Source organism: Zonotrichia albicollis, chromosome 1 (assembly GCF_047830755.1).
Source record: "Zonotrichia albicollis isolate bZonAlb1 chromosome 1, bZonAlb1.hap1, whole genome shotgun sequence".
Lineage (NCBI taxonomy): Eukaryota > Metazoa > Chordata > Aves > Passeriformes > Passerellidae > Zonotrichia > Zonotrichia albicollis.
Window position 1 is genome coordinate 26,059,907 of NC_133819.1, and position 27,876 is coordinate 26,087,782.

The 27,876-nt window shown below is 40.5% G+C and overlaps 1 protein-coding gene across 5 annotated transcripts in view; it reads left to right on the forward strand.

Annotated features, from left to right (window-relative positions):
* The first annotated feature begins 6,481 nt into the window (after nt 1–6,481).
* The window catches only part of GLCCI1 (glucocorticoid induced 1), a 53,987-nt gene continuing 32,592 nt past the window's right edge, over nt 6,482–27,876 (forward strand). For 3 of the 5 annotated variants that reach the window (XM_074536514.1, XM_074536517.1, XM_074536511.1), the window contains exons 1-2: nt 6,482–7,433; nt 26,348–26,499. In XM_074536514.1, coding sequence (XP_074392615.1) covers nt 6,992–7,433; nt 26,348–26,499 — 594 coding nt within the window. In that variant the 5' untranslated portion in view covers nt 6,482–6,991. The remainder of the gene's footprint in view (nt 7,434–26,347; nt 26,500–27,876) is intronic. The other 2 variants (XM_005480808.4, XM_005480809.4) reach the window with 1 other exon arrangement.

Sequence of the window (27,876 nt, forward strand, 5' to 3'; positions counted from 1 at the left end):
AATTAAAGCTGTTGACATGGAGTGAGAAATCCAAGGAAACATGCAATTAAAACAGAAGTCCATCATATATTTCACTTAAATACTGTGCCACCTCAACTGAACATTTTTAAGCTAACTGCACACTTCCTTGCTTTTACAGGTTTGTTGCTTACTGTCATGTAAATGCACTTTTATTGTATTTAGCATAATGTATTATAAATTAGCATTAGGCAAACTCCTAAAGCCTGTTTTATAGCTGTCACACCACAAACCACATTTACAAATAAATATTTGTTTCTACAGGTGAGTATATTACCTACTTGGAAATGATAATTATTTCCAGCATTTTGACTCAGGGCTGTGCCTCTGCTCCAGTCCCACAGCCTGTTGTATGCACAGAATGGAACATTCTTACAAAGAATACTTTGCTTATAGGAGTAGCATGCCCTAAAATTCTTTAAATGTGTCTCTCTAATGCATTTTATTGTTATTATTTTTATCAGGCGCTGCAAAATCTATTTTAAAAGAGAATATTCTCCTGCTTTGAAAATTCATAGCGTGTTTACCTACCAGTGGAGTCCACCATGTCACTCAACAGCATCCCATTTGGCTGGTAAAGGAACAGTGATGATAAGTTCCAAATAAAATTGAGTCCTGTTTGTTGTGCCTAGAAAGAAAGGTCGTGGTGAACAAGGCTTTATTTGTCAGGAACAGTGAAGCAGGATAACTAGAGGGGTAGAAGCAACCCAGAAAAGGACTCTCTGAAATGAAGGTTGAATTTCCCTAACCCTCAGATTTGCCTTTTAAACCAGTGTTGTCAAAATGCACCTTTATTAACACCAGCACTAATCTGACAGCTAGGACACTGGTGTGGGAGGGGCATTCATGATTAATGCAGTTCAAAAGAAACAACACAAAACCAGATACAGACCAAATCAAGAAATCTTAATAGAAAGATGGCAGGGACTCTACTATCAGACACTTATTACTGTTTTAATGGATCACAATGGCTTCAAATCTACCTTGTTACGGGATGCTGCTCATTTAAAAAGTTTGATATAATATAAATCAAAGTACTATAAGTACATTTGTGCTTTCCTAATATCCTTAGCAAGATAACTGCTCACATGAAATGGTGTTTCTCCTATCTTTTATTATATTGGTGAAAATGGTAATAGATATAACAATATCATTATATTGAAATTGCTACTGGCATTTGCTTACTCTTTCTACCTTTTCCATTAAAGATACTACTGCTGTGCATAATAGACACTACCTAAGTACTATGAAAACATTTTTTCTCCTCACAGATGGTTCTATGATGTGGCATGAAGCTATTTTAAGGAATAATCACTTTTGTTATGTCAACATGAAGTGTTGCATTATTTTGCTATTATTATTGATATCTTTTAGATAGGGGAATGGTAAGAGAAATTATAGTAAAGAACTGCTAGAAGTGTCCATTACATTTAACATGGCAGGTTATCAGAATACCAGCCATTTTACCTGTGTTTCAATCAGTTTCACTTTGGAGAATATCAACCACCCATACTTGTCCAAAAGTGTCCTCATACCAAATGCCTAAAAATGGAAAAGAGGGAAAATAAACCTGCAAGATCCCTCAGCTCCTCATTTGAAGAACCTGGGCTTAGCCCCAGCTGTGCAAATCAGACTTTTTTCACAAATTATGAGCAGGGGAAGGGAGATGAAGATGGTGGTTGAGTCAAGAACAAAACTCAGAATAGAAATGTAGGGCAGGATTGCTGTCTGCAGGAAATTCAGCTTCCCATGGGACATGGTCTGACATGTTTACCTTGCCAGTAAAGGAAAGCCTTGAACAGAATTACCTGTACCAATGAACAGAAAAACTTCAGACTAAATACAGAGCTGGAAAGAAGGTTTGGTGATTTTACCTGTGTGTTAAATGTTTGCCTTTGTGTTAAAGCAGATGCCTAAGGAATACATAATTCAAAAGTCCAAAGTGGTTGGCCTATTTTCCTGAAGAGAAGAGAATGTAGTAGTAGGTCTGATTCCAGATGAGATAAGACTTTGTTATAACAAACTTAATGTTAATGGGCAGGTTCTGGTTTAAGTGAGTTATTCAGTATCACAAAAAGACTTCTGACAGATAGGAAAAAAAAGACAATTATCCAAAATGGTATTCAATTTTCTTAAGGGAAAATCTTACAGCTGGCTCTTATCCTGTAGTTTCCTGGCTTGTTCATTATGCAGTCCTCACTGCTAGTGACAATCCTTTGCACTGAATGAAATAATGTGAACAATAGCATTTGACTAAAAAGAAAGTACTATAACACCTTCTGGCTGAAATTTTACCGTAAACTTGATTCTGAAATTTTCTGAAGTTTGTGAGTATTCATAAATACCAAATTTGACCTAGTATAAATACTGTTGGACCACAGGTCTTAACAGCATTTTACTTAATACATATTTCCTATATCCAGGAAAAAAGGCATGAGAAAAAGAAACCTAACACTTGACCACATGCTTGACCCTGAATTGGATGATCAAAAGTGTTAAGGTAAGTCCTCAGTAGTGGGTTTCCTTTGGTTGTTGGAAGATAACTTGAGCATGTAGAGACTTGAAAGTGATCATGATTTGGAAGTCTCATCCCCAGCTCGTACCAACAAAGCCAGCAGTGGGGATAATGATGTTGTATCAGCAGCCCTGGAGAATTCAAGGCCTCAAATGCAAGGTAATTCCCAAGAGACTTGGGGATAGAGAGTGCTTGGCTGATCTGAGGAGATCATATCTGTGCCACTGAACATTTGGGAGCAGTGAGAAGATGGAGTGTGGTTGATGAAGGCAGTGTCGGTCTGTCAAAAATCCTTGTAGTAAAAACAATTCCATATATATTTTTCCCCGTTACTGTCTCATTCTAGCTAGAACTTTGTTTGAAGGCAAAACAGGCCAAAAATGAAACCAACATCTCCACAGCTTGAGACAGATCTTTTCTGGGAAAATGGGCTACTGCTGCTTCAGCAGAGCTGCTCAGCTCCAGATAGGAGTTACATTTCACATGGGGGCCCTTAGAACAGGTGATGCTCCCATTCCTGCCTAGAGATGCTCCAAGGCCACAGAGGCAAGCCTCTGTTTTAGCCTCAGTTTTGTCATTTGAGAGCTGCAGTTTGGGTCATTAGGGGTTGTTCTAGTTTTTGGCCACAGATAATGCTTTCTGGTCATCATCGCTTTCAGAATATTACTGGGATGTAAGTACTTCTTCTTGTTATTTCTCTCTTCCCAAATGTAATATTCCCAACTGTATATTCATTACAAATAAGAGAAACACAGGGAACGGACCTGAACATACATGAAGACAAATGCACCCTTTCTCATTACTGTTTTCTGTTAGGTGCTGTGTGAATATCCCAAAGACACTCACAAAGGACTTGATTACAAGTGGAATGGGGAAAGGGCAGCAAAGAAAACATAGGAGGTAAGAGAGACATAAAAATGATGAAACAAGCAGGTAGATACACTGGGAGCAGAGTACTGATGGCCTTATGCCCGGGTAAGGGCATAGAAACAAAAGTTATGTCCAGATTTGAAGAGTTTGCCCTCTCTAAAACCTTCAAGTAGGAACAAAATAAGGATTAGGATTGCATAGCGTCTAATGACTGCTTAAAACTTCTCAGTTTCCATGGCTCATGGCACTCATGTAAATCTGTTTCTGACCTCAAGAGATGAACCCATTATCAATCAATAATAGTAGGAGAGATGGAGAGACGTGAGTAATTTGTTTCACTCTTGCCTGTCACTGCCCCACTGCTAGACTTCACTCCCTTGCTGTTGTGCTCTTGCTGTGATGTGTAATTTCCACTGCTCTCAGGATGCCTCTCCCAGAAGTTGTGTTAAGGATCTCCTTGTCTCCCAGGAGGATTTAAGATTCAGAAATACCTGTTACCTTCAGTATAAACTCCCTTAAGCACATGCCAGCTGGCAAGGTAGTTCCTTAAAGTGGTAAAGAGAAGCAAAAAATGCCTTTAACGTGGCTTTTGAAAAGTTGAAAAGGGTATTTAAGGCAATCATGGGTTTTTTAAAGATATGAAAATTCTGATAGGAGCTCAGTTTTTACTTCACTTTCCCTGTAATATCTTCTTGGTATTATACAGCAGTGGTACTCCCTGAGGGAACTACTCTGGAACCTGACTGAAAAACAGTGAAAAATTCAACAGTTGGTATCCTGCTTTAAAATACTTTCTTCTAGAAGAATACTCTCTTCATCTTTTCTGAAATCACTTTTTCCTAGGCACATGGCATGGTGCTGTAACATGTATCCTAACTCTAGTTTAGAAGGAATTAGGATGGAAATAACTTTTGGGGAGCAAAGTCTCCCAGTACAGCTGTTGATGTGCCTGGTAACAGTCTGGCTGCAAGCATTCCCAGTGGATCTTTTCTTCTCTGGCTGTTTGAAGGCACGTGAAGAGGTGATTCAGTTTGGACTGTGAGGCTGTGGCATGGTCCTCAGCTTGTTTGGAAAGGAAGACTTGCTATGATATTTTACCCCAACATGCCCTGTGGGTGTTCTTGTTTTGGGGCTGGTGGGACTTTCTTTGTCAGACATTTACCTTGTCTTTACACATCTATTCTCCCTATCCAAGTACCTTGCTTGTTCCATGTGCAAGAACATGGAAATTGTAATTTAGCCATTGTAAAATAGTATTTAAACAGACAAATTCAAGAGTTACATTAGTTCATCCTTATTTTAGTCTGACATAACCCTCAGCCTTGGCAATAGCTGGAATTTGTCAGCTATTGTTAGTCAAAGGTGCACTTTCTTTCTCAGCTGACCCCAGATGATTTTTGGTCTGTAAGACATAACTGTATCAGCAATGTCATCTGACAGAGGTACAGATGTAGGAAAACGTGCTCACTGCTTAAAACGCTGCTGATATTACTGTTTGGCAGATGGCTACTACAGGTGAATGCTTTCCAGTCATTTTAAGCCCAGTGCAGTGAAGCAGAAAAAAAAAATAAACTGGATGGACTTCATGGCTGCGATTAAGTGCAAAATCCTTGGGGGAAAAAGTCTCCACAGCCCAGTTTTACAAACACATTGGCTCATGCTAGCAGAAAACAAAAAGACTGGACTAGTGGAAAAATACATGGTTGCTGATTTTTGTTAAAATGAATTTATAGGAGTGGCTCTGTTGGCTGAGCACGTTCACGTGGATGTGCGGTGTATTATTCCAACCCTTTCTGTAACATAACCACGGTCACTGCGTCACATGGTGCCAGTGCAAACAAAGTCTTGCTAACAGCCCATGAATAGGAGCATTTTCCGAGAATACGGTTTCTCATTGGGACTATCAACTGATTCCTGTGCTACCAAGGGACAAGGATAGCTATGGACAGCTTTGGAGGTATAGAAGTGCAGTCATCTGAAGCGTGCAAAATAAAAATTAGTGTTTGTTATATAATCAAAAAATGGTACAAGGGATATAGTTAATTCTGTGACACTTAATGATTCCTGATTGGTAGGCAGTATCTAAAATAAGAGAGGGTATCTTGTTAAACATACTATTTCTATGTATATTCCATGTCGTCTTTATTCTCCTAATGTCTGAATCTGAGAGGCCATCATTGAGCTGACTTCCTCCACATAGCAAGACTCCCTGCATTTTCCCTTCTTCTCCATTAGCATCCTATTTGCATCAGATTCAAAACAAGCACTGTTTTCTTGACGGACTCAGCTCAACTTATCTTTCTGATCTCACAGCCATTTATTTTCTTAGCTATTAAGCTACTCATCCTAACCCTCATTTTGTTTCCCATCGTTTCAGGTTATGAATTCATCTAATGGCAGCTCTTTTTGCTAGAACAAAAGCACTTTCTAAAAATATCACTGTAAAACATTTTCTTTTCCTCTTGACGTTCTCCGAGAAGTGTTTTTGGACGCATATTAGGAAAACCAGAGTAATATTCTATATACACTTATAGGAAATTATGAAACCACACTTATTTAGACTTTGAAGAACATCTTGATTTTTTAACGAAAGTAGAAATACTGTCAAGGTTTGATGGACATGAACAGACTTTGTTGCGAGAAATTCTGGCTGCTTCTGAGCCTTCCCCGCATGGGAGCAGAGTAAGCGTGAGGAGGCCGACAGTCCCCCGGGAACAGGGACAGCGCAAGACTTGGTACGGAGCACTGCCTCTCCTCAGTTAATGTTAAGTCGGCATCCCGTAAAGTCGGCTTTGAACTGGGAAGCTCATCCCGGCACCTCACCCGGCGCCCACCGGGGCTGCTCCCGCGACGGGCTCCGCATCCCAGCGAGAACGAGCCCAACCCGAACCCGCCCCGGCCGCCGCCACATCCCACTTCCCCCGGCCCGCCTCCCCGCCAACCGCCACACCCCCGCCGCGCTGCCCGCTCCCATTGGCTGAGAGCGGCGAGCGACAGGCCCCCTGGCCAATGGGACCCGCGCTGGTGCCGCGCTGGCGCCCAATGGGCTCGCGCGCCCACCACCCCTGCCCGTCGCGGCCGGGCGCTGGGGCTGCGTGGTGCCATTCGGAGGGCGGGCGGCGTGGGGAGCGGATGGTACTGGTAGCGGCTCCCGGGTGCCGGCGGGGGCAGGAGCAAGAGCTGGCTGCGAGCGTCTCCCCTTCTCCCCATCCTTCCCGCTCCGGCTGCGTGTCCCCTCGTCGTGCTGTGCCGCCGACCGCCCTGAGCCGGCAGCGCTGTACGATGTGAGCGGCCGTTGGGCTCGGCAGCGCCCCCGGTGCTCTCGATGCTGGGGCGGGCAGCGATGGCCAGAGCCTGGCGTGGAAGCAGCAGCCGCCGTCGCCGATAGGAAGCGCCGGGGGCAGCTGGGCAGGCGGCGCGGAGACTCCCCAGGGCCGTGCAGCGCTTGTCCCGCCCCGCCCCCTCCCTCCTTCCCTCCCCTCCTCCTCCTCTCCCCGCGGCCGGTGCATGCGGGGCGCTGGGGGCCGAGCTCGGGTCCCCCGCAGCCACCGGAGCGAGTGACCCGCGGGGGTCTTGCGCATCCCCGCTATGTCCTCGTCCAGCTCCTCGCAAACCCCCCCGTCCCACCACCAGCCCCCGCCGCAGAGGATGAGGCGCGGCGCCGCCGGGTCCCCCACCGCCGCCACGGCCGGGGGCCCCGGTAACGGCGCCGGGGGAGGCTCGGCGGGGACCAGCCGGCTGCTCCAGCCCATCCGAGCGACCGTCCCGTACCAGCTCCTGCGGGGCAACCAGCACAGCCCGACCCGCTCCCCATCCGCCTCGGTGGGCAGCAACACCGGCCCGGGGGGCGGCGGGGGTCGCGGCGGAGGCAGCCCCCCACCGCCGCCCAGCGCGACGCCGCCGCTGGCGGCGGGCGGCGGAGGGGAGCCGGGCAGGGTGAAGGGCAGGCAGCGGCGGTCGCCGGAGAGCGGCGGCAGCAGGAGGAGCAGCTCACCTGAGAGACGGAGCCCCAGTTCCCCGGTGTACAGAGGTAAAGCACCGGGAGAAAGCCGGTCTCGCTTCCCTGCCCCGCGGGGGTGCTGGCCGGGCTGGGGCCGCCCAGGCTCCGGGCACCCCGGGCTCTGCTTTCCGCTGCTGGGCTGCGCCCTGCCTTCCCCCGGGCCAGGGGGGGTGGGACACCGGGGGACTCCCGGCCCGACGGGAGGAGCCCCGCCGGAGCCTCAGGGAGCGGGTCGGGGGGCGAGGGCGAGCCTTAAATCCCCCGCCCCCGGGGCAGGTGTCGTGCCCAGGTTTGCTTGGCCGGGAAGCGGGGGGAAAAGCGCTTCGTCCCGCCGCCCTGCCCCGCGATGGGGGGAGGCGACGCCTGAAGTGTCATCCTCGTCTCGGGCAAGGTGAGGATCCTGCCTAGGAAAACACCCCCGCGCCGGCCTTGGGAGGAGCGGCGGGGGCGAGCCCGGGGCCGGCGGCGGCTCCGCTCCCCGCCCCGGGCGGAGGAGCAGCGGGGGCTCCGATGGAGCTGCTCTTGCTGCTTCTACCCTTGGCCTCGGGCTCTGGCAGCGGAGGTGTGCAACAGGGAAACGAGCCTAAAATTAACCCGCTTCCCTGTCTCCAGCTGTAACTATCTAGTAGGGGTGATAATGAGTTAGATTTATATCTGGGGTGTCACAACCCAGTCCTGAAGCGCGTGTTAAAACCAAGCCTCAAATGCTCTTCCTTTCTGCCAAGCTCGGTTTCCTAAAAGACTTGCATTTTTGTAAGATCATAGGTTAAAAGATGTGATGTTTCCCAGCGCAGACTCCAAAACAAGGAAATTCCCATATTGAGGTGCTTAAAAACAAGTCTGTCCCTTGTGATACTTAGTACTGAATCCTTGGGACTGTAAAAAACTCAACCATAAAAACCCACTACAAACCAACCCCCGTGTAGCCAAAATAGGCCTGTAAAGTTTAAAATGTAAAATTGATTCTCAGCAAGTCCAACTTAACCTGTGTCAGGTTGTCTGTTAAATTACTGACTGTGTTAAAGTGGCAGTGGCCATCTTACCTCCCCCACTCCCTTCTGCCTTCCCCCATCACTTGAGCAGTTGAATGAATTGGACTAAATGCACTTTTTATGTTGTCCTGCTGTAGCTATCAGGTGTCGCACATCATCTCTTTCTGGGAATGCTTTCTGTGGTTCGATACCACTTGCTTTTTTTTTTGTCCCTTCTATAAGTCTTAACTGTGTGTGATTTCTGTGGCAAATTGTGGTCTGTGTTGGATGCCAGCGTGTGTTGTAGCAGTGGAATCTTACCTTCTTTCCTCTTCAGTTTTTATGTGTAGTAAACCCTTGCTGTCTGTAGTACTTGCAACTTGGGCAGATCTGTCATCAGAATTGTCCTAGGTTGGGGCAGCATTTTACAAATGAGCAAAATGTCACTGCCAGTTACAAATGGAGTTAATTTGCCCTATGCATCTGCTTATGCAGATGACCTAATTGATTGTGTTATAATCTGACCAGAGATACTTTGTAATGTATTTTCCAAAAAGAGTCTATTTCTGCAGAGGGTTTTGCGTGCTTGAAAATGGAACTGAGCTTCTGTGGTTTTGAGTCATTCAAGCTCTATTTAAAATTTTAAAGATCATATTTTTCTGACTGTATGGAGCACTAAATGGCGATTTCCCTTTTTGCCTCTTAAACCTTTGGAAAATGCTAATGGAAAACTAGGAAAAACTAAAATATCTGTGTGCATGAGTAGTGATAGTGCTGATGATGAGAAGTAAATTATTTAATTATGGGAACTCGGAGGAAAACATTGTAGTGGTGCAGTGTATAAAGCCTACGCTTAAGGTGTATTGGAGAGGGAGCAATATGGGCAGTTACCTGCAAGCCACAAAAATACTGCAAAGCTGTGAAGTACTTCATTAATGTGTATGATTTTTTTGTTGGCGGGGAAATTTTAATTTTAGAAAGTGGTTTCAGTCTTCTTCATCTGTGGGCTATTTTAGCCTTAATAAATCAGACCATAAATTAGTACTGAATGACTTTTCTGTCATTAGACTTGTTTGAGCTTGCCTCCTGGTGAACTGCGTCACAGAGCTTGATTTGCTTTAATGAGTGCAGTGTATAAAATCATAAACGGTCCGTCGAGAAATGCTCCCTGTAATCTGTATGCACTGCAAAGAATTCGTTCCCCCTCCTCCAGGTCAAGCCAGCTGCTGCTGCAGAAGCTGACATCCTTTAGCAAATCCTGAATGAATGAATGAAAACAACGTGATCGCCCTAATAATGACCACAATTGCACACGTCAACAGCTTTATTTTACTGAAATACAGGCACCATTTTCTAGCGGGCGAGAGTAATAAGATACTCTATTTCTTCAGTCTTGCAAATGAAAAAAGGTTACCAAACCTCCCTTTCATCTGCCCCTCTACCCCCCCCAAAGCTAGAGGTGTTTTTACACAATTTGGAATATAGTTCCATGCCATGGGACAATATTTTGTCTTTGTTTCTCTGCTTGTTCTCAGCATTTTAGTAAATGATGTGTGGACACTAAAAGCATGTTTGTAGTCTGTATGGTGATAATAGTATATAGAAATTTGATTACTGAGCTGGAGGACTACTGCAGTAGTAATGGAGGATTTGAAAAAAGATTAAATATTCCATTTTCAGACATGGACCATTTTGCTGTGGATTGTTAAACAATGCTACTCCAGCTATTTATAGTTGTTATCAGTATGCAAGTCTTGGGGAAGTGGCTTGATTAAGTTTTTTTTGTCAGTTTTTCAAAGCCATTTCCCACTGCTGTAAAATGTGAGCTTAGGCTCGAGGTTTAATCCTGTTGTTTTTCTCACCAGTGCAGGAGATGTGTTTGTCTTTGGCTCTGCAGTCTGACTTGGAAATGCTTGTTCTGGAAACTGCTTATGATTCTGATGGATAGATGTTATTCTCTTAAGACACCTGTCCCTTCCCCACCTCCTTTAAGCCTTTTTCAGTATAGATGTCTTGAACTGCTATCCTGCTAAGCCATTTTGTGTGGATATTTTAGTGATTTGCTAGAGGTTCCTTTATGAAGGAGATTTCTGTGCAAACACTCCAGCTTTGAGCCTCTACAGGTCAGAGCAGCTACCACTGCAGGCGCTGACATCACTACTACATGAATGAAAGCAGCAGGGTCTGGTTTTTCTCCCATCATCATGTTTTCTACCCCTTCTTTCTAGTATACTGTAAAGGTTTTTGTTCTGTAGCAACACTCTGTGTTTTTAGGACTGAAACTTTCAATAATATGATATTTTCTTTTGAGCAAATTTGAGGACTTGTAGTTGTTAGCAAGCCATCAATGCCAGTAGCAGTATTTGGTTAGTACTGTTGCTGAATGGGTGAGAAATCGTGAATGTTAGATATATATTTTTAAGGTGCTAAAAAAAGAGGGAAAAAGAGGGGAAAACCTGGTATCATCGGATAAATCTGCAATGTGCAAGTCTACACCTTTCCTGTTTCTTGAAATGTGTTTATTCCTTACTAGTAGATATTTTTTATAGTGTGTGTTCATGTTTTGGAGAGCTGGCAGTGGAAAAAGTGTCTGGTTGAATGTAACAACACGTGGTTTTCTTAGAGGGAATATATCTGTTAGATCTCTGAGTGCATAAAAGCAATGTCAACAGAATCTGAAGCTGTGTGGTTTATGACAAAGGATATTCTGGTAATAATCCAAAAAAGCCAAACCCTTGGACATGTCAAATAAAACTTCCTATTTGCCTATGGACACATCTTTTAAAGAAAAAAGCAACTTGTTTTCCTCCTTGCCTTACCTGGATAAAAGCAGCAGTGTCTGCTGTTATGTAAAGTAGCTATATAAATATCAGAGTGGGTTTCCTGTTTAGTTTCTTTTTTTCATGATACATTAATATTTTGTATACAAGGAAGGTGTGAATTCTATGATTCAAAATCAACACTGCTCTCACCAAATGCTTTGATTTTAGTTTTAACTCTTGTTGTACTGTAATATGCCTCATAGTTTTCTAACTTTCACTTACATATTTTATAGAACAAACTTTTTGCCATTCCATTTCCAAGTGTTAAAGACAAATGTTAGTTTTAAGGACATACGAAAAATACTGTGATCTGTTTGACTGTTAAAGGTTCCCAGTGTCTTTTACTTCCCAAAATAACTCCTGAAGATTTGCCAGCATGAGTGAGAGAAAGGAATTACAAAGGATGCAAAACAACTGCATAAGCCAGTTCAGTGTAAGAAGTATATATATCTGGTTTTAGGCTAGTGGAATTAGGAGTGGAGTAAAACAAACAATATTGTTGATCTCTAGACTTGTAAGGGATATCAATATTAAAAAAATCCAAAATTTGTACTTCAAAAGGTAGAACTATTTTAATATCCTGGATTCAAACCATCCAATATTTTGTCATCATAAGCATTTATATCAGAGATCAAGAAGATCTTGCCTTTATTTCTAGCAAATGTAGGTAAGGAAGTAATTTTTGTGACGTTTCCTATTTCCTGATCCCTGAATAATGCGGTATTCCCATAATTGTATGGCCAAAACTGTTTTGCTCCAGCTTCGTCCCTCTCACTTCCCAAAATAGCTTTCATTGGAATATAATATGATGACATAAAAGACCCTGGCTGAATTTGATCGAGTTGTCCTGAACTCAGACCCTTTTTAGCTGCATGTTTTAACATGACTGTAAATGAGAATGGTATATTAAATGTCTTTAATAAATAATGCTTTATAAAACAAATTAGTTGAGCTTCTTTCAGGTGTTAAACTGCAGGAAGAAAAAATAGGAAGGTATTTTCTTTGTTGCACTTGAATAGTGCTGTAGCAAGGCATTAGCTTTGAAGGCAGAACCCCCCCTGCTTAATGGAAAAAAAACCTAACTTAAAAAGTGTATGATTATACCTGTTTTAAATCACTACTTGAGCTTTAATTCTTATTCTTTGGGCAGAAGCAATTATTCTTGTGTTACATGTGGCCAAACTGAGGTTACTTGCCAACATCTGGGCATAGTAAAACAGTGGCAAATACTGAAATTTGGTTTCTGAAATTCATGGTTCCTGTGTTTTGTTGTTTTCTTTCCCCTGGCAGTGGAGTGAATGGAGGTTCTTAAAATGTCTTTTAAAATTCAGGGAGGGTAGATCAGTGGAATGTATCTTAGAATCTTACAAAAAAGGCAGTGTTCACCAAATCTAGACTGCTATATTGCAAAAATTCACAGTGGAAAGCCAGTTATTTTCAGAATCGCTTTTGTGCTATTACTCTATATCATGATGAAAAAAATAATTAAAAAAAACTGATGCAGTAATTTGGAAATTTCAGTTAAGTCTAGACTTGAAAGCAGTAGTTGAAACTATGCAAAATGTATTGGAAATAGAGTATATGGTTCTCAGTGTTTCAGTATAAATTAATATCTACAATACATTCTAAGTGTGACTTTACCCATTGATTAATTATCTTCATCTGAAGAAGGTAATATTTTTTTAACCGCAGTAAAAAATGGAAGTTTGTGTTTAAATCAGTTGACAGTTACTTCAGTAGAGAACAGTGCTGCCAGCACTTGACAAAATAGGTAGTTCTTGATGGATTTCACATTTGTTCTTGGGAAGTTGTTAAAATAGTGGAGTTTAAACATCAACTAGCATTTTTTAATAAGTATCTTTTATTGATGAAAAAAATCACCCTGTATTAAACATGCATAACTAGAAAATTGTGCTCAAGTATTTAACTATCTATGATCATCATCTTGCTTTAGTGTTAGTATTTAAATGGATGTTTGTGTTAGTCTTTCAGTGTTGCCTCCTTTTGTGGTGCTTTAACAATGGCTTAAGGCATTTCCAGGCAAGTAAAATATTATTTAGATCTCATCATTAGGATACATCACAGCAACTTGTCAGCCTGAGATTATGACCTTTTCCTTTGTGTCACCATTTTTAAGGTTTGGGTCATTGCAAAATGAAGAGCATTGGAGATCAGGGTGAAGGAAAATGGGCATTTGTACTTAATAATCAAATTCATAACAATAATCAAATGAATAACAATTTTGAATGTATATTCGCATCCCTAAAATGAGATAGTCTTTCAGTTATGCTTTAATTTTTTCCCATCTGATGTGACTCTGAAGCTCATCCCTACCATACAAGTAGTTTTAAGTTGGAGCTGAAATGCTGAGGTGCAGAAAGTGGTCAGAGACTTGTGCAGTATGGATAGCACACAGAGTATCATGACCCAGGGTGAAATAGTGATCCTTTGGAATGGCGAGTCAGGCTCTCCAGTTTTACCTTCCTGAAGCTGAGATGGTGCCCCTGGAATCCTTCATCCACAGCTGAAACTGAAAAACGTGTGCTCTTCCCTGCTCTCCCAGCTCTGTGATCTGGGCTTAGGACCAGAGCTGTTCTGTACATGGCCCCCTTGGACTGTCTGGTGATAACTCTGCTCCCACAATGTCTCCTGGCAGTAGGACAGAGGGAGGCGTGTAGCTCCTGGAAGTGTCTTGGAAGGAAGCGCAGGCAGCCCAGGTGTGGCTGTGTTGAGGAGTGCCCTCCCTCAGCCTCCTGTCTCAGGCCCTGCAACACCATCTCTGCCCTGGGTGTGTTCATTTCACCTCTCCTCCTTTGGTACATGCACTTCCTAGCTGCTGCTGCTGATTCCTGCCAAACTCTTCACCCTGTTAGATTACTTTTCTCTGACAGGGAGAAGAAGCACCCAGAATGTGTGAGTGTCTGCTCTCAAGCTCTAACACTTTTCTGCACAAAAAAACCTGTAAATGGGGGATTAACTTAAGCAGTTTGTTTTAGGTCAGTGAAGAAGGTTGTGATGGGAAATTTTCATTTTTTGTAGTAGTAGATCTCTTAATTAGCTTTCCATATTAGATATTGTTACTTTGCGGATTTTATATACTTCCCAGGAGGTCATGAAATGTTATGAGCTTGAGTTTGGAAACCTCAATGCAAAGTACTGTATGGTTAGGCTTCCTTATTTAGTGTTGCATAAGCCCCAGTGATAAATGATGCCACTGATTTTGGTGTTTATAGGACTTTCACTGCTGCTGGTGTTAAATTGAGGAGTAGCTGTTTGCAGTGGATGTTGTTCTCACATGAGTGAATAACAGCATTGGTTCTTACATGCTGTTTATTTTGTACAACTTGAAACTGGCTTCACCCAAACTATGCATCGTTTCCTCTTTAGGAAGAAAGTGTCTCGTAAGAAAGTATCTTGTATTTTGCTCACAAGAGCAATAGGTAGTAGTTCTGTCATGGTTTTTGGATAATCTAATATCCTTTCTAGAATATTTTCTTCTCAATCTGCTGAGAGATAGCCTAAACAAGAACAGTAATTTAAGTGTCTCATTCCTTGCACAATGCTAGTCACCTGTTTGGAGAAGGCCTCAGCCTCCTTTTCTGTGCCCTTACCACCAGGCATCAAGCAGTGCTGTAAACACACTTCTGAACTTCAGGAATTAGTACTTATTTCTGATTGTCAGGTCATTGCAAGATGACTGACATTCAAACTTGAATTTGAAACTAATTTCTGTGGCTAAATCAATGCTATATAGTAAGTGTAAATCTGTCTTTTAGAAATGTTTTGTGTAACAGTAGTTACTCAGTTGTGAACTGATTAAATGTATGACAATGTGGGTATTGTTATATTATGTGCCTTTTAATCTCAGATGTTTTGATGTACAGTGCCTATTCTGGAGTTCTCAAAGAAATAATTAGTAGAGGTTGGCTAGCTGGATTACCTGGGTGTCTGTTACATTTTTTAAAAGTCTTCATAGCCGGAAAAGAACCCCAGACATTTTAATAAAGGTGCTTAGGTTGCAGTACAAAAATAAAAAAAATCAAAACACTAATAGTTGTTTGACATTTGTCAGCATTTGGAGACCAAGCTATAATTTGGAAATAACATGTTCTTACCAGGAAACAAGTTTTTGTTATTCAGTGTTCAATTACTAGCTAATTCAGTTTGTTGTAGTCTGTAAATACAAACCTCACTTCAAATTATGCCATGAAGTCAGAAGTTGGCTATCAGGGAGCAGATTACCTAAGTGCAAATACACATTCCCAGGTTTGTGAACATGCAGCTCTTGGGGACAACAGTGCAGTTGCTTTTCTTAGATGAAGTGCTGTATCCATGCTGGATCAGAAATGTTGCTGGATAAACCTTGAAAATGTTGTGCTGTGTTCCCATAACTCAGGCTACAGAGAGACAGCACAGAGGAGCCAGCTCTACAAGAGCTGTGAATTTCTGTAGGTGTTTAACATGATCCCAGTGCCACTCCTCATGGATGCCATGGTAGAGCTCCCTAGCCCAGCAGGACTAGAAGATGGTGGTGGCTGTAGTAGGTACCCAGTGGTGCTATCTGTGCCCTGGAAAGGCTGGGTGAGTCCAGTGCTCACACATGGAGTCCAGCTCAGTGCTGAGTGCCAGCTAGTCAGTCTTTCTGGAATCTGGAGCCCTGGAAAGTACTTTATGAAAACCAAGTGGCTTTGCAGCTTTGACTCTGTGATCTAGGTGTTACACCTCCATATTCAGCATATATTATTCTAAATCTTTGTTGTATGTGATATCTTAACTTTCTGCTTTTCAAAGCAATGAAGAGTTGAGCAGCTCGCTGAAAGTTAAACCCAGATTTACGCTGTGTCCCGGAACAGACTTTGACCAGTGTGACTCTAAAAATACCAGCTAACTGCTGAAGAATGCAGAATGAGACTTAGGTTTACACAGTAGCTGGGAAGCTGCCAGGTTAAAGGAGAAGCTGTCTTCACAGAAGTAAATTTCTGTTCAAGGTCTTAAAATCTTCATTCTTAACTGATAGCTGTGTTTGCTTAATTGTGGCAATTGATAGTGGAATACCACACTTCCTTTCTCCCGTACTCTGATTCCTCTGCTATTTCACCTTCAGTGGCTCCTTTGTTATACCTGATAACCTGCCTGGAATAATTATCTTTGCAATGTTTTCTTCACCCACAAAGAAACCATAAAATACATTTGAAATACTTTCTGCTCTTTTCAAAGGGAGCAAGGAAAAGGCCTAATCTGGAAGAGAAAAATTTCTCATGGGCAAAAATGTGATTAACTCATGTATATTTAAAAGTAATGTGTATTTGAAAAATGTCCATACAAGGAACTGACTGCAGACACATACTCAGTGTAGAATATTGTCCGTATGGGAGATCCAAATAAACTTTGGCGTTGTTGTAGAAAGAGAGGCTCATTCTTTCAAAAGAAGTTGTTTAGCAAAGTGTGCAAATATATTATTTAAAATATTTTGTAAATGTGTTGTATAGATCTACCTTAATTTCTTCCAAGGAAGGAACTAGGCTATTCAGATGATTGCAGGTGCATGATTGGTCTTTAGTGGTGTGTATAGCCTTTAATATGAAGCCAAAGGATACAGGGAGATCTTTTGACTGCAAGATTTATAGTAGAAACTTAGACTGGCCACACTGAAAATAGGAATTACCAATTGAAACAACTCAAAATTTGCAGAAGCAGAAGAAATGGGTGTGCTGACACTGTACATGAAAAGAAATGTTAGATCTAGCCTTTGTTCAGTCATGCAATTTTGCATGTATATACAGCAAAAGAAGAAAGTCCTACGTAGAAGTTTTTTTAAAACTCATGCATCTCGAGTAAAGTTTTGGATTTCAGAAGAAAGTAGTTTGAAAATTTGTCTAAACAGGGTTGCTCTGCCTTGAATAGCAGAGAATCTGTTTTAATGAAAAATGTTAATACTGTTGGAGTCTTTCAGACATCAGAAAAGTTCAAGGATGTGATTTGATTGCCTGGGCACTTACCTTGAAAAGGCTGCTAGGAGTAAGCAGAGCACCTGCAAGAAACAGCAGGAAGAACTGAGAAAAGAATGTCATGTTACCAATCAAAAGGTGAACCTTAGCTGACAATTGTTAAAACATGAACAGGCTTGGACTTTGTGTGCTTTAAAAGAGATAATAGAAACATGCAGATTGAAAAATGAGGAAAAACTTGGAACCATTTGTTATGAAGAAAAAAATTCTCATCTGAGAATGATCTGAGACTGATCTGCTAGAATGTATGGTTTCAAAGTCAGCTCCAAGGAGCAGTAGCTACAGTCTCAGAGGAAATAGCACAGATGTTTATTCAATGCTTTGCATTCACCAGAAAAAAAGTCTAAGAAATCACTTTCCATAAGGATGGTGATTTTTAACTCAGAAAGATAAAAATCCCCCAAATTGTAAGGGACAAAGATAATTTGGAATTAGGAATTACCAGGACTGTGATGAATACAGGTTGAATATTTCAGTAAAGTTAATTCAGAGATCTCTATTGCAGGATTTTGGAAGAGCCTACTTAGAAATTGACATTTACCTTCAAATTTCTGAGGCAGTCTTGTTAGTAAGAGTGACATCATTAGAGAATAGATACTTCCTGAGTATAGCAGATATATCAGCAGTGCTGATGTTTTAAAAATGTTGTGTCCACTTCTAAAGTATGGAGAACTATTGGTGGAACTTCAGATTGGACGGGATGGTAGAAGCCAGGGAGAAATGTTAAAGTGCAAAATGAGCTTTCCAAGTGGTGTCATGCTAACCTGGTCATTTTGATAAGAAAACTGATCTCCTAGATGGGAAGTAGATCTTATCTGTTTAGGCAAATTTTGAAATTAGGGTGATGATACCATTGATGAATATTGAGAGGTTTAATTAGTGCACAGGAAGATTATGCAAGAAGAGTTTAAGAGCCATGGGAATTGAAGTAATAATTAAAAAAAATAGATTTAAAAGTAATAAGTGGAAGTTAATGTATGTGGGGTTGTACTCCATCAGAGTATCTTTTCCTCACAGGAGGAGCATCTCATTTGGAAATTCTGGAGGGTGGAGTTGGGTGATGGTGAGATCTCTGAACTGCCAGCATGAAGTAACAAAAAACTTCTGAGCACAGGTCTGGTCTTACATGAAGAGCACTTGGCCACACAGGGGCTGCTGAGGCATTGAATGGTGTATTGCACACTCTTTTCATGCTCCACAGTTCAAGAAAGGTAAAGTCAAACTGGAGCTGACTCAGAGAAGGACTCACAGGTTAGGAGTTTAACTGTGTGATTCTAAAAAAAATCAGAATAAAAATACAGTTGCTTTGTCAGAATCCAGGTGAGCAAGGAAGGGTATGAGTGGGTGGATTGGATTGACAGTGTAAGTATTTATATATTAAACTGTAAGAAGGCCTGAAACCATCAGGAAAAGACAAGTTCCTGGATTTTTTTCCCAGCAGGAGTTGTGATGACAAATAGCTGCTGTAAGACTGACTGTACTCTGTTTTGAAGTGATTGTGTTTTGTCAGTGGTAGCTGCGAAGTGGGCTCCAGATTTAGGAAGTTGTTTCTAGTCTTTGTTTCTATGTTTTAACTGATAATGAAAAGATAATTTATTCAGTTATCAAAGCTGAGCACTCTAATTTAGGCAATCAATTTTAATCTGGTTTTATATTTCTATTTTCAATTTTTTTTTCCCAGAAAAATATATTATTGTTGTTTAGTATCATTTGCTCTAGCAAGGAGAATGCTTTCCATCTCTAATAATTGATCATTATGATGGCATTGTATAGCCTCTGTGCATTGATTACAGTTCTTTGTGAATTTTGATTGTGGAAACGGGGAGTTGTGCCTTCTGATTTGTTTTATTCATTATTATGTCCAGCTGCGTTTTGATGGAAAGAATTATTAGATTAAAGGTTTACAAAACCTTCACTTTCTACATCTTGTTAAATTTTAAGTATTGTCTTTATAACAACAACAACAAAAAATCCCTTCAGAGTCATCAAATTTATTTGAAAAAAACTGTTCTTCAGTTACTGAATCAACTGCATGTGTTTATATTGACCCCAAGAACCCCAAGCTTTAATGCTGTTCTTGGTTCCCAGTTTGGTTCTCAATATTGGATACATAGCGTAGATGATTCAGCAGATCTAAATTAATGAACTAAAAGGAAGGAAATCCTCTGTATCTGCTGAAGTGTCCAACAGTTAATTGATGGTTGTTTCAGTGTGCTTTTTCCCAAGTACTTAGCTGCTGAGCTCCAATCAAATTTGTCTTAACTTTATAGTACAAACACTTTATTGAATGATACTAAGTTTAGATATTTGTGTAGTATTTAAATTTGAAATAATAATCTTACAAAGAAAAATATATTCTAAAAACGTGACATACACAAAAATGTGAAGGTTTGGAATTAGTGCTTTTTTACTTACATGTCATCCTGCTAGAAGAGTGCAAGTGTGTAGGCTACATCTGTTGAACAAAGCAGGCTTTTGTGCCATGAAATCCTACAGGTCCTATGCATGCCAGCAGTAATCCTTGTTAGAAGAATAGTTTAGCTTTAGCGGGCTGAAACTTTCTGCCATATGGTTTGTTTACTTTTCTTGCAGAGATTAGAGCGTTCTTTCTGTGTTTGATCTCTAAGGATAATGTTGATTTTAAACAGGGGAGTTTTGCTGTGGACAAAATCTGACTTCTGAAATATATTCTTAGTCACGTTTTACCTGTACCTCTGGTTGAGGGGAATAAGGGACATGAGGCAGAGGCCTTGCTTCAACATACATGCATAGGCAACCAGGGCTTTCAGTCAACTGCAGGTCCAGTGAAATATGCCTTACAAATTCATCCATGTGTTCTGCTTCTCCTGGTGTCCATACTAGCCCTGCCACTGTGCCATCCTGTATGGCCAGGTGTCCTTGAGAGTCCTGCATGAAACCTCCATTATGGAAGGACCAGAAGATCTCTTCCCTTTTCAGATGACTTAGTGATACCTATATAAAAATAACTCAATGTAGTTGATTCCTAAATCCCATACTATGGGTCAGTTGTGTGTACAATTTTCCTTTGAAGGAACAAGCTGGTTTTGTCTTATGTTGTTTTCCCAGTACAGATGATGTCCTGTCTTGATAGACTTCTGTTTCTTGCAGTTCAGTCTGAATTCTCATAAGCCTTGTCAGGTACAAAACCAAATCAGCCCTGGCTACCAGACTGTAAAACGATCTGTGTGGAAGACTGGCTCCCCTCTTGTTTTGTTTTTTTTTTTTTTTTTTTTTTTTCCTCTCTGAAGAATTCTGGATATAGAAAGCATATGATTCATGGACCTGGATCTCTGAAAGGATCTTCACTCTCAAGAAGTGGCCTGCTTTCTGCTTGTTTGGCTTTGGTTGTTGGAGCCTTGGTTACATTGTGGTGCTGCTCTGTGCTGCCTTTATTCTTCCCTACAGCTAGCATGATGAGAGGAAGTTAGATGGATTTTGTCTGTCTCTTTAGGGTAGTAACTTCAGAATGTCAGCCCTCTTCTTTTTTAGTCATTCTCTCTTGTGATTTTTAAAGATAGAAACTGGGGCATAATTTCTGAAGTTGATACAACTGAACCAAAACCAGTGTGGTGCCCATAATGAAAACAAGTTTTAAGGAGCTGAAACGTAAAGTACTTTAGAGATGTATCGGAAGGTAACTTGAAAAGACTGTCTCTTCTTATATTCTCTTAGAATTATAGTTTTGGTAGCAAGCATGGTACTACCTTTTAAATGTTTGAAAATGTTAGTATTTTGTTTTAAGCTATTAAAGAGATTAGGCTATTTAATTTGAAATTATGAAGGAAGAGTGCAGTAATTTCATGTTTTTTCAATTACATAAAAGGGTGCTCTGGGTTTTTTTAAGATCCTATTTAAAATCCCATTTTTTGTTATTTTGTATGAGCAGTACATGGCAAACAGCATGCTCTTTGTTGCTCTGCACCTTTCTGAACAGTTAATGCAGTCATGCAGCCATTTGGCAGATTGGGTCAGAAACAAGTCCGTCAGTCACTGGCAACTGGGAAATGTCTTTTGAGCCAATAGATCTCTTTACTTCCCTGGAGTAAAACTTCAGGGGACCCCAAATCCCTTGTTAATCTTTTTTCATGAGAGATTTTGGCTCCAATTACAAGAGAAAAGCCTTCTTGAGAATGAAGATTGAAATATTTTTTTAGAGTGGCCTCTAAATCCCCATTATTCAATCTTTTTCCTGGCAAAGTCATAGAGACAAGTTCTGCAAATAAAACAGGCACCAGTTTGACCATCTACCTACATAATCCGAGCAGGAGAGACTAATCAGATACACATTCAGGTATCAGTACCCTGTCACTATATACGTGCTTAAAAAGCAAGCAAAAAACCCCCTAACAAACCTCTCCTGACCAGACTCTGCAGAGACAGAGTTCTCTTGAATCCAGAAGTCTGCTTTTATGGTACTCAGGGAATCACTGTCCAAAGTAAGCAAGAGCAAAGGTATCCCTTTTTCATGCTTTTACAAGGTGTAACAGGAGAGGGGACTTTTAATTAGGTGTAGGACAGTCATCAGTAGCTGCTGTGGGAAATGTGACTTAAGTGATGCCAGGCATCATTCACTGTGGGTCACCATCCCTCAATATTCAGCTTTCTATTTCTAGTTTTTCATTTCCTAGACTGCATTCCCACATAATTCATTATTTAAGAAGCACTCACACAGGGACTTCAGCATCTCCTTGGGTTAGTAGATTGTTGTAAATTTCTTGTCAGATCTGATAGGAATGTCCTAGAAATATCTGATACTATTTTATGGTGGTATACACAATCTCTGAATATCCTTTGGGCCAGACTATTTGAACTCTGACTTTGTGGCTCTTGAAAAGAATCTTAAGCAGACTGGGATATCCATCATAGTGAGTCTTCCCAAGAGTATTTTTGGAGAAAATTGTTTTGAAGTTAATATTTATTTCCTTGATAAAATCTGAAATTCTTCAGGAATGGATGAGTCCTAAGCTTGGAGCTCATTTCATGAGTAGCTTGTGACCAGAAGGTTGTGCAGGGTGCTAGCAACTAAACTGAAGAGAAATGACATCTCATGAAAATTACTGGGGAATTTAATACTGATATTTCATGGTCTCAGGTTAGTAGTTTAAGTTAAACAACTTTGAAGAAAACAAATTAAGAAATTACTGCAAGAATATTGTCCAACCTTTTGGCCGGACAGTGTTGCAATTAACTGACATTAGAAGTGAGATGACAATACTCCTAGTTTTGGAGAAGAATGGATTTTATTTTTATTTCATATTTTTCTCTCAGTTTGAGAGGAGTCTGTGTTATCTGAGATTCTCAGGATAATTTTAGTCCTTTAAAATCAGTTATATCTATGCAAGTACGTGAGTGGAAAAGTTCTGGCCAAATTTGAACTGGATTTGCTAACTGTTGAGAGAAACATGGGAAGAAAAGATGTTGACAGATGAGCTCTGATGGATTGAGCTGAACCAGTTTTTTTACTGCTACCAATGCTAGCTGTCAGTCTTGCTGTTCTGTTGCAGGTGATTTTCCTCCTTGCACATGTGGCACAAAGCTATTTAAGCTAAAAATGGACAGTGAACATGGCTTTCAGATTATGTGCAGGTTAGCTGCCTCTATCCTAGATGGGAATGCAAGCTCTTCGTTTTAGAGCTGCAGCAGATGGTTTTATTTGAGCCCCCTGTCCTTTTCAAAAGAGCTGTCATGTTAGGCTCTTACTGAATTACATTTTGCTATCAGACAAATTGCAACCTTTTTTCAGTCAGTCTAGGTGGTAAAACTAGAATTCTCTTTGCTCTCAATGCAGCATGCAGAATCATGATTTCATGCAGGTTATTTTAGTTGATTTCTGCTGGGAGGTAGAATCACACCCAATTTTGCCAGCTGTAGCATTCAGGTGGACCATTGTGTCACTTTGTGGAACATTCATAACTAGAATGGTGTAGCAATTTGTCTTAAATACATGCCATTAAAACTTGTGACATATTTTCAGTAACACAGAATCACAGAATATTCAGAGTTGGGACTCACAAGCATCATAGAGTGCCTCTCTTAAGAGAACAGCCATACAGGGATCAAACCTACAACCTGGGCATTATTATCATCATGCTCTAATCAACCAAGCTACTCTCAGTAGTCATGAGGTATTTTGCCTTGCTGCAAGTATATGTCTTGCTTTTCTCACTTCTAGATCACTTCCTCAGGTAAAGTTACACTGGTTAGGTGCTGTGATCTTGTTTGCTTATTCTGGAGGTAGGGCTGAGTTTCATATGAGATATCTCACTTGTCACTAAAACAACAGAATCCTTTGACTTACTGCTGCAGTAAAATCCATTCATAGCCTTGTCAGGTGAGTTTTAGTCTGAAATTTTGAAAAAATCAGTCTGTAATTTTAGAGATTTCTTGATGTTGTTGAAGCCTTTCTGAATGCTGAAGTCTGTTGGCTGTCTTCAGGAACTGTTGGAGCACTTCAGATGTTTTGATTCACTGAGAAAACTGGAGCATGAAGTTTCCAACCGGAGAAAGTGATTTGGGCTGGAGAAGGGTATTCATTATACTAGCATCAACATTCCATTGATAATGAAAATTTGGGAAGAAGTGTAATATAGTACCTTCCTAGAGTAGTGGGAAGCCAGACGTATGCTGAGGTGAGAAAAGCAAGACTAAGAAATAAACCCTGAGAGCAGTTCTAATATTTAGAAAACTACTGAAGCTGACCTGATCTGCCACTGTTGGGGTCCAGTACAATGATGCTCTCCAGGGCATCCCATGATGTCTGAGTACATTACTATCAAGACACTTTGTCATATGCTAATTTGCAAAAGTTCCTTCAAATGTCATGCTTATAGATACCTTCTCCTTTATTTTTTATGTTCTAACGATACATCATAAGAGGTGAGGAACCAAAACTGTTATTGAACAGACCAGAGGGCTGCTGCCCTTCTAGCTCTCCTGGTGGTTTCTGCCCATTATGTTGTGCCAACTCTGCTGTAGTGGGGAAAACCCTGTGTTTATGACTTTAGGGGGTGCACTTTAGTTTTCATTATGTTTAACTCAGTGAATTATTTTGCCAGATGAATTCACACATCTGTCCGTGCATGCCATCTCAAAGGAGATGGAAGGAGTGCAGACGATGGTGGAATAGGGATGGCATTAAATTAGCATTAACTTGAATTGGTTTATGCAGTTGAGAAGTGCTTTATTTGCTTAATTCAGAGAACATTGATGAATAGTAGGGACTTTGGAAAACACATATTGAACTTTTTCTTCTCTCAGCTTTAAGACTTGACAATGTCTTGCAGTCCACTTCCAAGATACCCATAGAAAAACAAAACAAGTAATTTTTGGTGGTGTAGATTTCTCTTCAGTTTTAATGGCATTATTTTAGTTATTAATGTTGGGATTTCTGTTGCCTTTCCTTTGGGTGTAGAACAAGTTACAAACCTTAGCTAATTGTCTGGTTGTATATATTTTGTTGTGTCTTTTGGGCTTGTGTTTTCTTGAGTTTAGTCCTTACTTCCTCATCTTCAAACATTATCTTGTGCATTGTTTTGACTTGTTTTGAAAGGTATTTTTTGAGAAACTTTCAAAACTTGGGCTGAGAGAGTGGCATAGTGCCATAGCATGACAGGGAAGGTTGGAAGAATTCTTTGCAGCTTTTTACCCATTAAATACACTTGTGTTTCAGCACAAATGTAAACACTACTTTAATTTTTGAAGTTTGTCATCTCTGTTTTGAATTTCAGACTTATTTACTTTTAATAGTTCAAGGATCTTTCTGAAAATGTAGGTTTGTCACAATTGGAATCCTATAAGGATAGATCTGTTAGATATGGTAGAGATTTGATTTATAGATAAGGCAGTCAGAATAATTATAGTGTAAAAGTCAGCATGATACATTACATCATGTCCAATTCACAGCATTATTTAGAACCCTTCACCTAAAATGAGTAGCTAATGCAGTGTTTCAGCAAGTCTATATATTTGTCTAAAATGGTCTGGTTTAATAGTGTCTTCATATATCATACTATAACATACTGTATTCGTGCAAGCTATGCCTTAATAGTGCTGAATGCTGTATATCACATTGATGATGGACTCTGCCTTTTGAGATCCATCAGTCCTAGGTGAGACACAATAGAAAATACTTGTGAAGGCCAGTGGCCATGTTTGGACTCAGAATTGTGCTGCCAGGTCTGCTCTCACATTCTGAGCAGTCAGTAAGCTTTTGGTGGGTCAGATTAGTGCATTAGCTGGGAAGTTATCTCACTTGTGAATTTCTTCTAGTAGGGGTGAGCAGAACAGCCAGTAGCTGCCATGTAGGGCTTAGGTTGGCTAATGTGAAGTCTAGAAAATGAAGTAATTTTGCCTAAAGGACAAAGCAGACAAAGATAATCCAGAGAGCATGCCATAAAATTCTGTTCTTTCCCACATCAATCTTGTGAATCACCCTGCACTTTGCTCTCCAAGTGAAATGCAAGGAAAAGTGTTCCATGATCTGGGTGTATGGCGAGAAAAGTACAGGGAGGAGTCGAGGACTGCAGGCACAATGATGAGTGAAAACAAATAAGGCAGCTGCTCTACCAGCATTCTGTCAGAGGGAAAGATGGAATCGCACTCTCAGCTTGCTAAGGCCTGCAGTGGGATCTTGTAAATAATAAGGAATTGATTTAAATTATGAAATAATATGGAAAAGAGGATAAATCAGATATGTATCCTCTTAACAACCACGATTTTTCTCATGATTTGTATTTTAGTACTTAGGAAGTTAAGCAAGCTGACTTAAGAAGTGCTATGCTGTATTTTCTATTTCTGCATGTCTGGCTTTCCTGAGTTGCATCATCACTGTATTTAAATTTGCTTGGTGCTTTTGCTGATGAAAATACACAGCATAAGTAGCCCAGTTCTTTGCAGATAGGAACACCTTAAGCATTGGGGTTTTTGTAACTGTTATATTTTCCCTTTTCTGTTTTTCTTTTTTGTCTGATGTATTTGCTTTGATGTGATGGCATTCTTTTCAGCTTGGCATTTAGACAAAGGTTTCTGATGTGTTCTTGCCATTGTGTGTCATAGCTAGCTTTTAACATTTCACATCAAATTTAGCCTGACTTTTTTGTTGATTTTGTTCTGGTTTTCTACAGTGGACAGGCCAAAATCCCAGCAAATCAGAACTTCTGGTACCATAAGGCGAACTTCTTCTTTGGACACAATAACAGGACCTTACCTCACAGGACAGTGGCCACGTGATCCCCATGTACACTACCCTTCATGTATGAAAGATAAATCTACTCAGGTAAAAGCAGTAAAACAAGACAACAGAGATGTTTCATATAATTGATGTCTACTCAATTTAATTCTGAAGGAATGTGGATTCACTTAATTTTATTAGAAATATGAAATTCTAAAATAAGTTACAGTAGTTTTTTTTAATCTTTGCCAATGCAGTAACATCATATGCGAGGATAATATTTTTATGGTTTTAGAAAACAGTTGTTAAAATAATTTTCTTGATGTGGTCAGATCTATTGAGGCTAAATAAGCAGATGCCAATCTCAGCCTTGTATCTGGTTTATTTTAAAGCTGCTATATGGTAAATTCTGCTGAGTGTTATTTAAGAAAAAGCATCCATGTAACAGTGGCTGACAAACTAAAAGATTTTACTAAATCATGGTAATAAATCTGTCAGTCTCAAAAACTGTGTGTTTGTCTGTGTGTGTGGGACTGAGGGAGGGCCACTGAGGTTATTCATGGCCTGATACTCTTGTGTAGCCTTGGATTCTCTTCAGGGCTCTGTCCTTAGCAGGACCCTCTGGCTGGTAGGTTGCTGGGGCATTCTGTTGCTCCAGTGCTCTTTGACTAGAAAGGTGAATGTTCTTTCTTGCCTGCTTCCTCCTTGTGCTGGAGCTTGTTGCCTGCAAAGATGATCACTGTCAGACAGATAAAAAATACATAATTCTAACCACCCCTCCCCAGTTATTATCAAAGGAGCTGCATTCTTTTTTCCAGCAGTACTTTTGAGGTTTGGAATAAGCCATCTGAGTTTGTCTTCCAAACTAAATTGGAAACTAGAAAAAACTAGCTCTCTTTAGTTCTAGTTTCAGTCTAACAGGCCACGTAGGTTTGGTTGTTAAATCAGTTGTTTATCTCTTGTGCCACAATTCTGATCCATAGTTATCATGGCTCTTGAACTAGATTCTATGAATCTAGTCTTTTGTGTAATACTGAGTTTCTCAGGACAAGTTAGAATGTATATAGAAGTTTCCTCATCTCTAAAATATGGTGTTGTGTGGCACAGGAAGCCCTTTGATGGGGTAAAGATAAGTACAGAATGCTTAGAAAAGAAAAAAATGGGTCTGTATGTTTCAGAAATCTTACTTAATGAATTTGAGAAACTGATGATTAAAATGTTCCAAGAAAATTTTTAGAAACTGTAATGCAGAACCTTTGGAAAAGACTGTCTTCATGTCCTGCTCATTTTGAAACGAGACAGTAAGTTTTAGCCAAAAAACAGCAGTCATATTTACTGTCACAAAAGATCTACTTAAAAAGCCCTTAATCCTGGATTTATTTTCAAGATGCCTTGTTTTCACAATACTATGACTTTAAAGTCTTTCTGTTTTGAAAGCTTTGTAGTTACTGTATTTCTCAACCTCTCTCTTAAAATGCATAT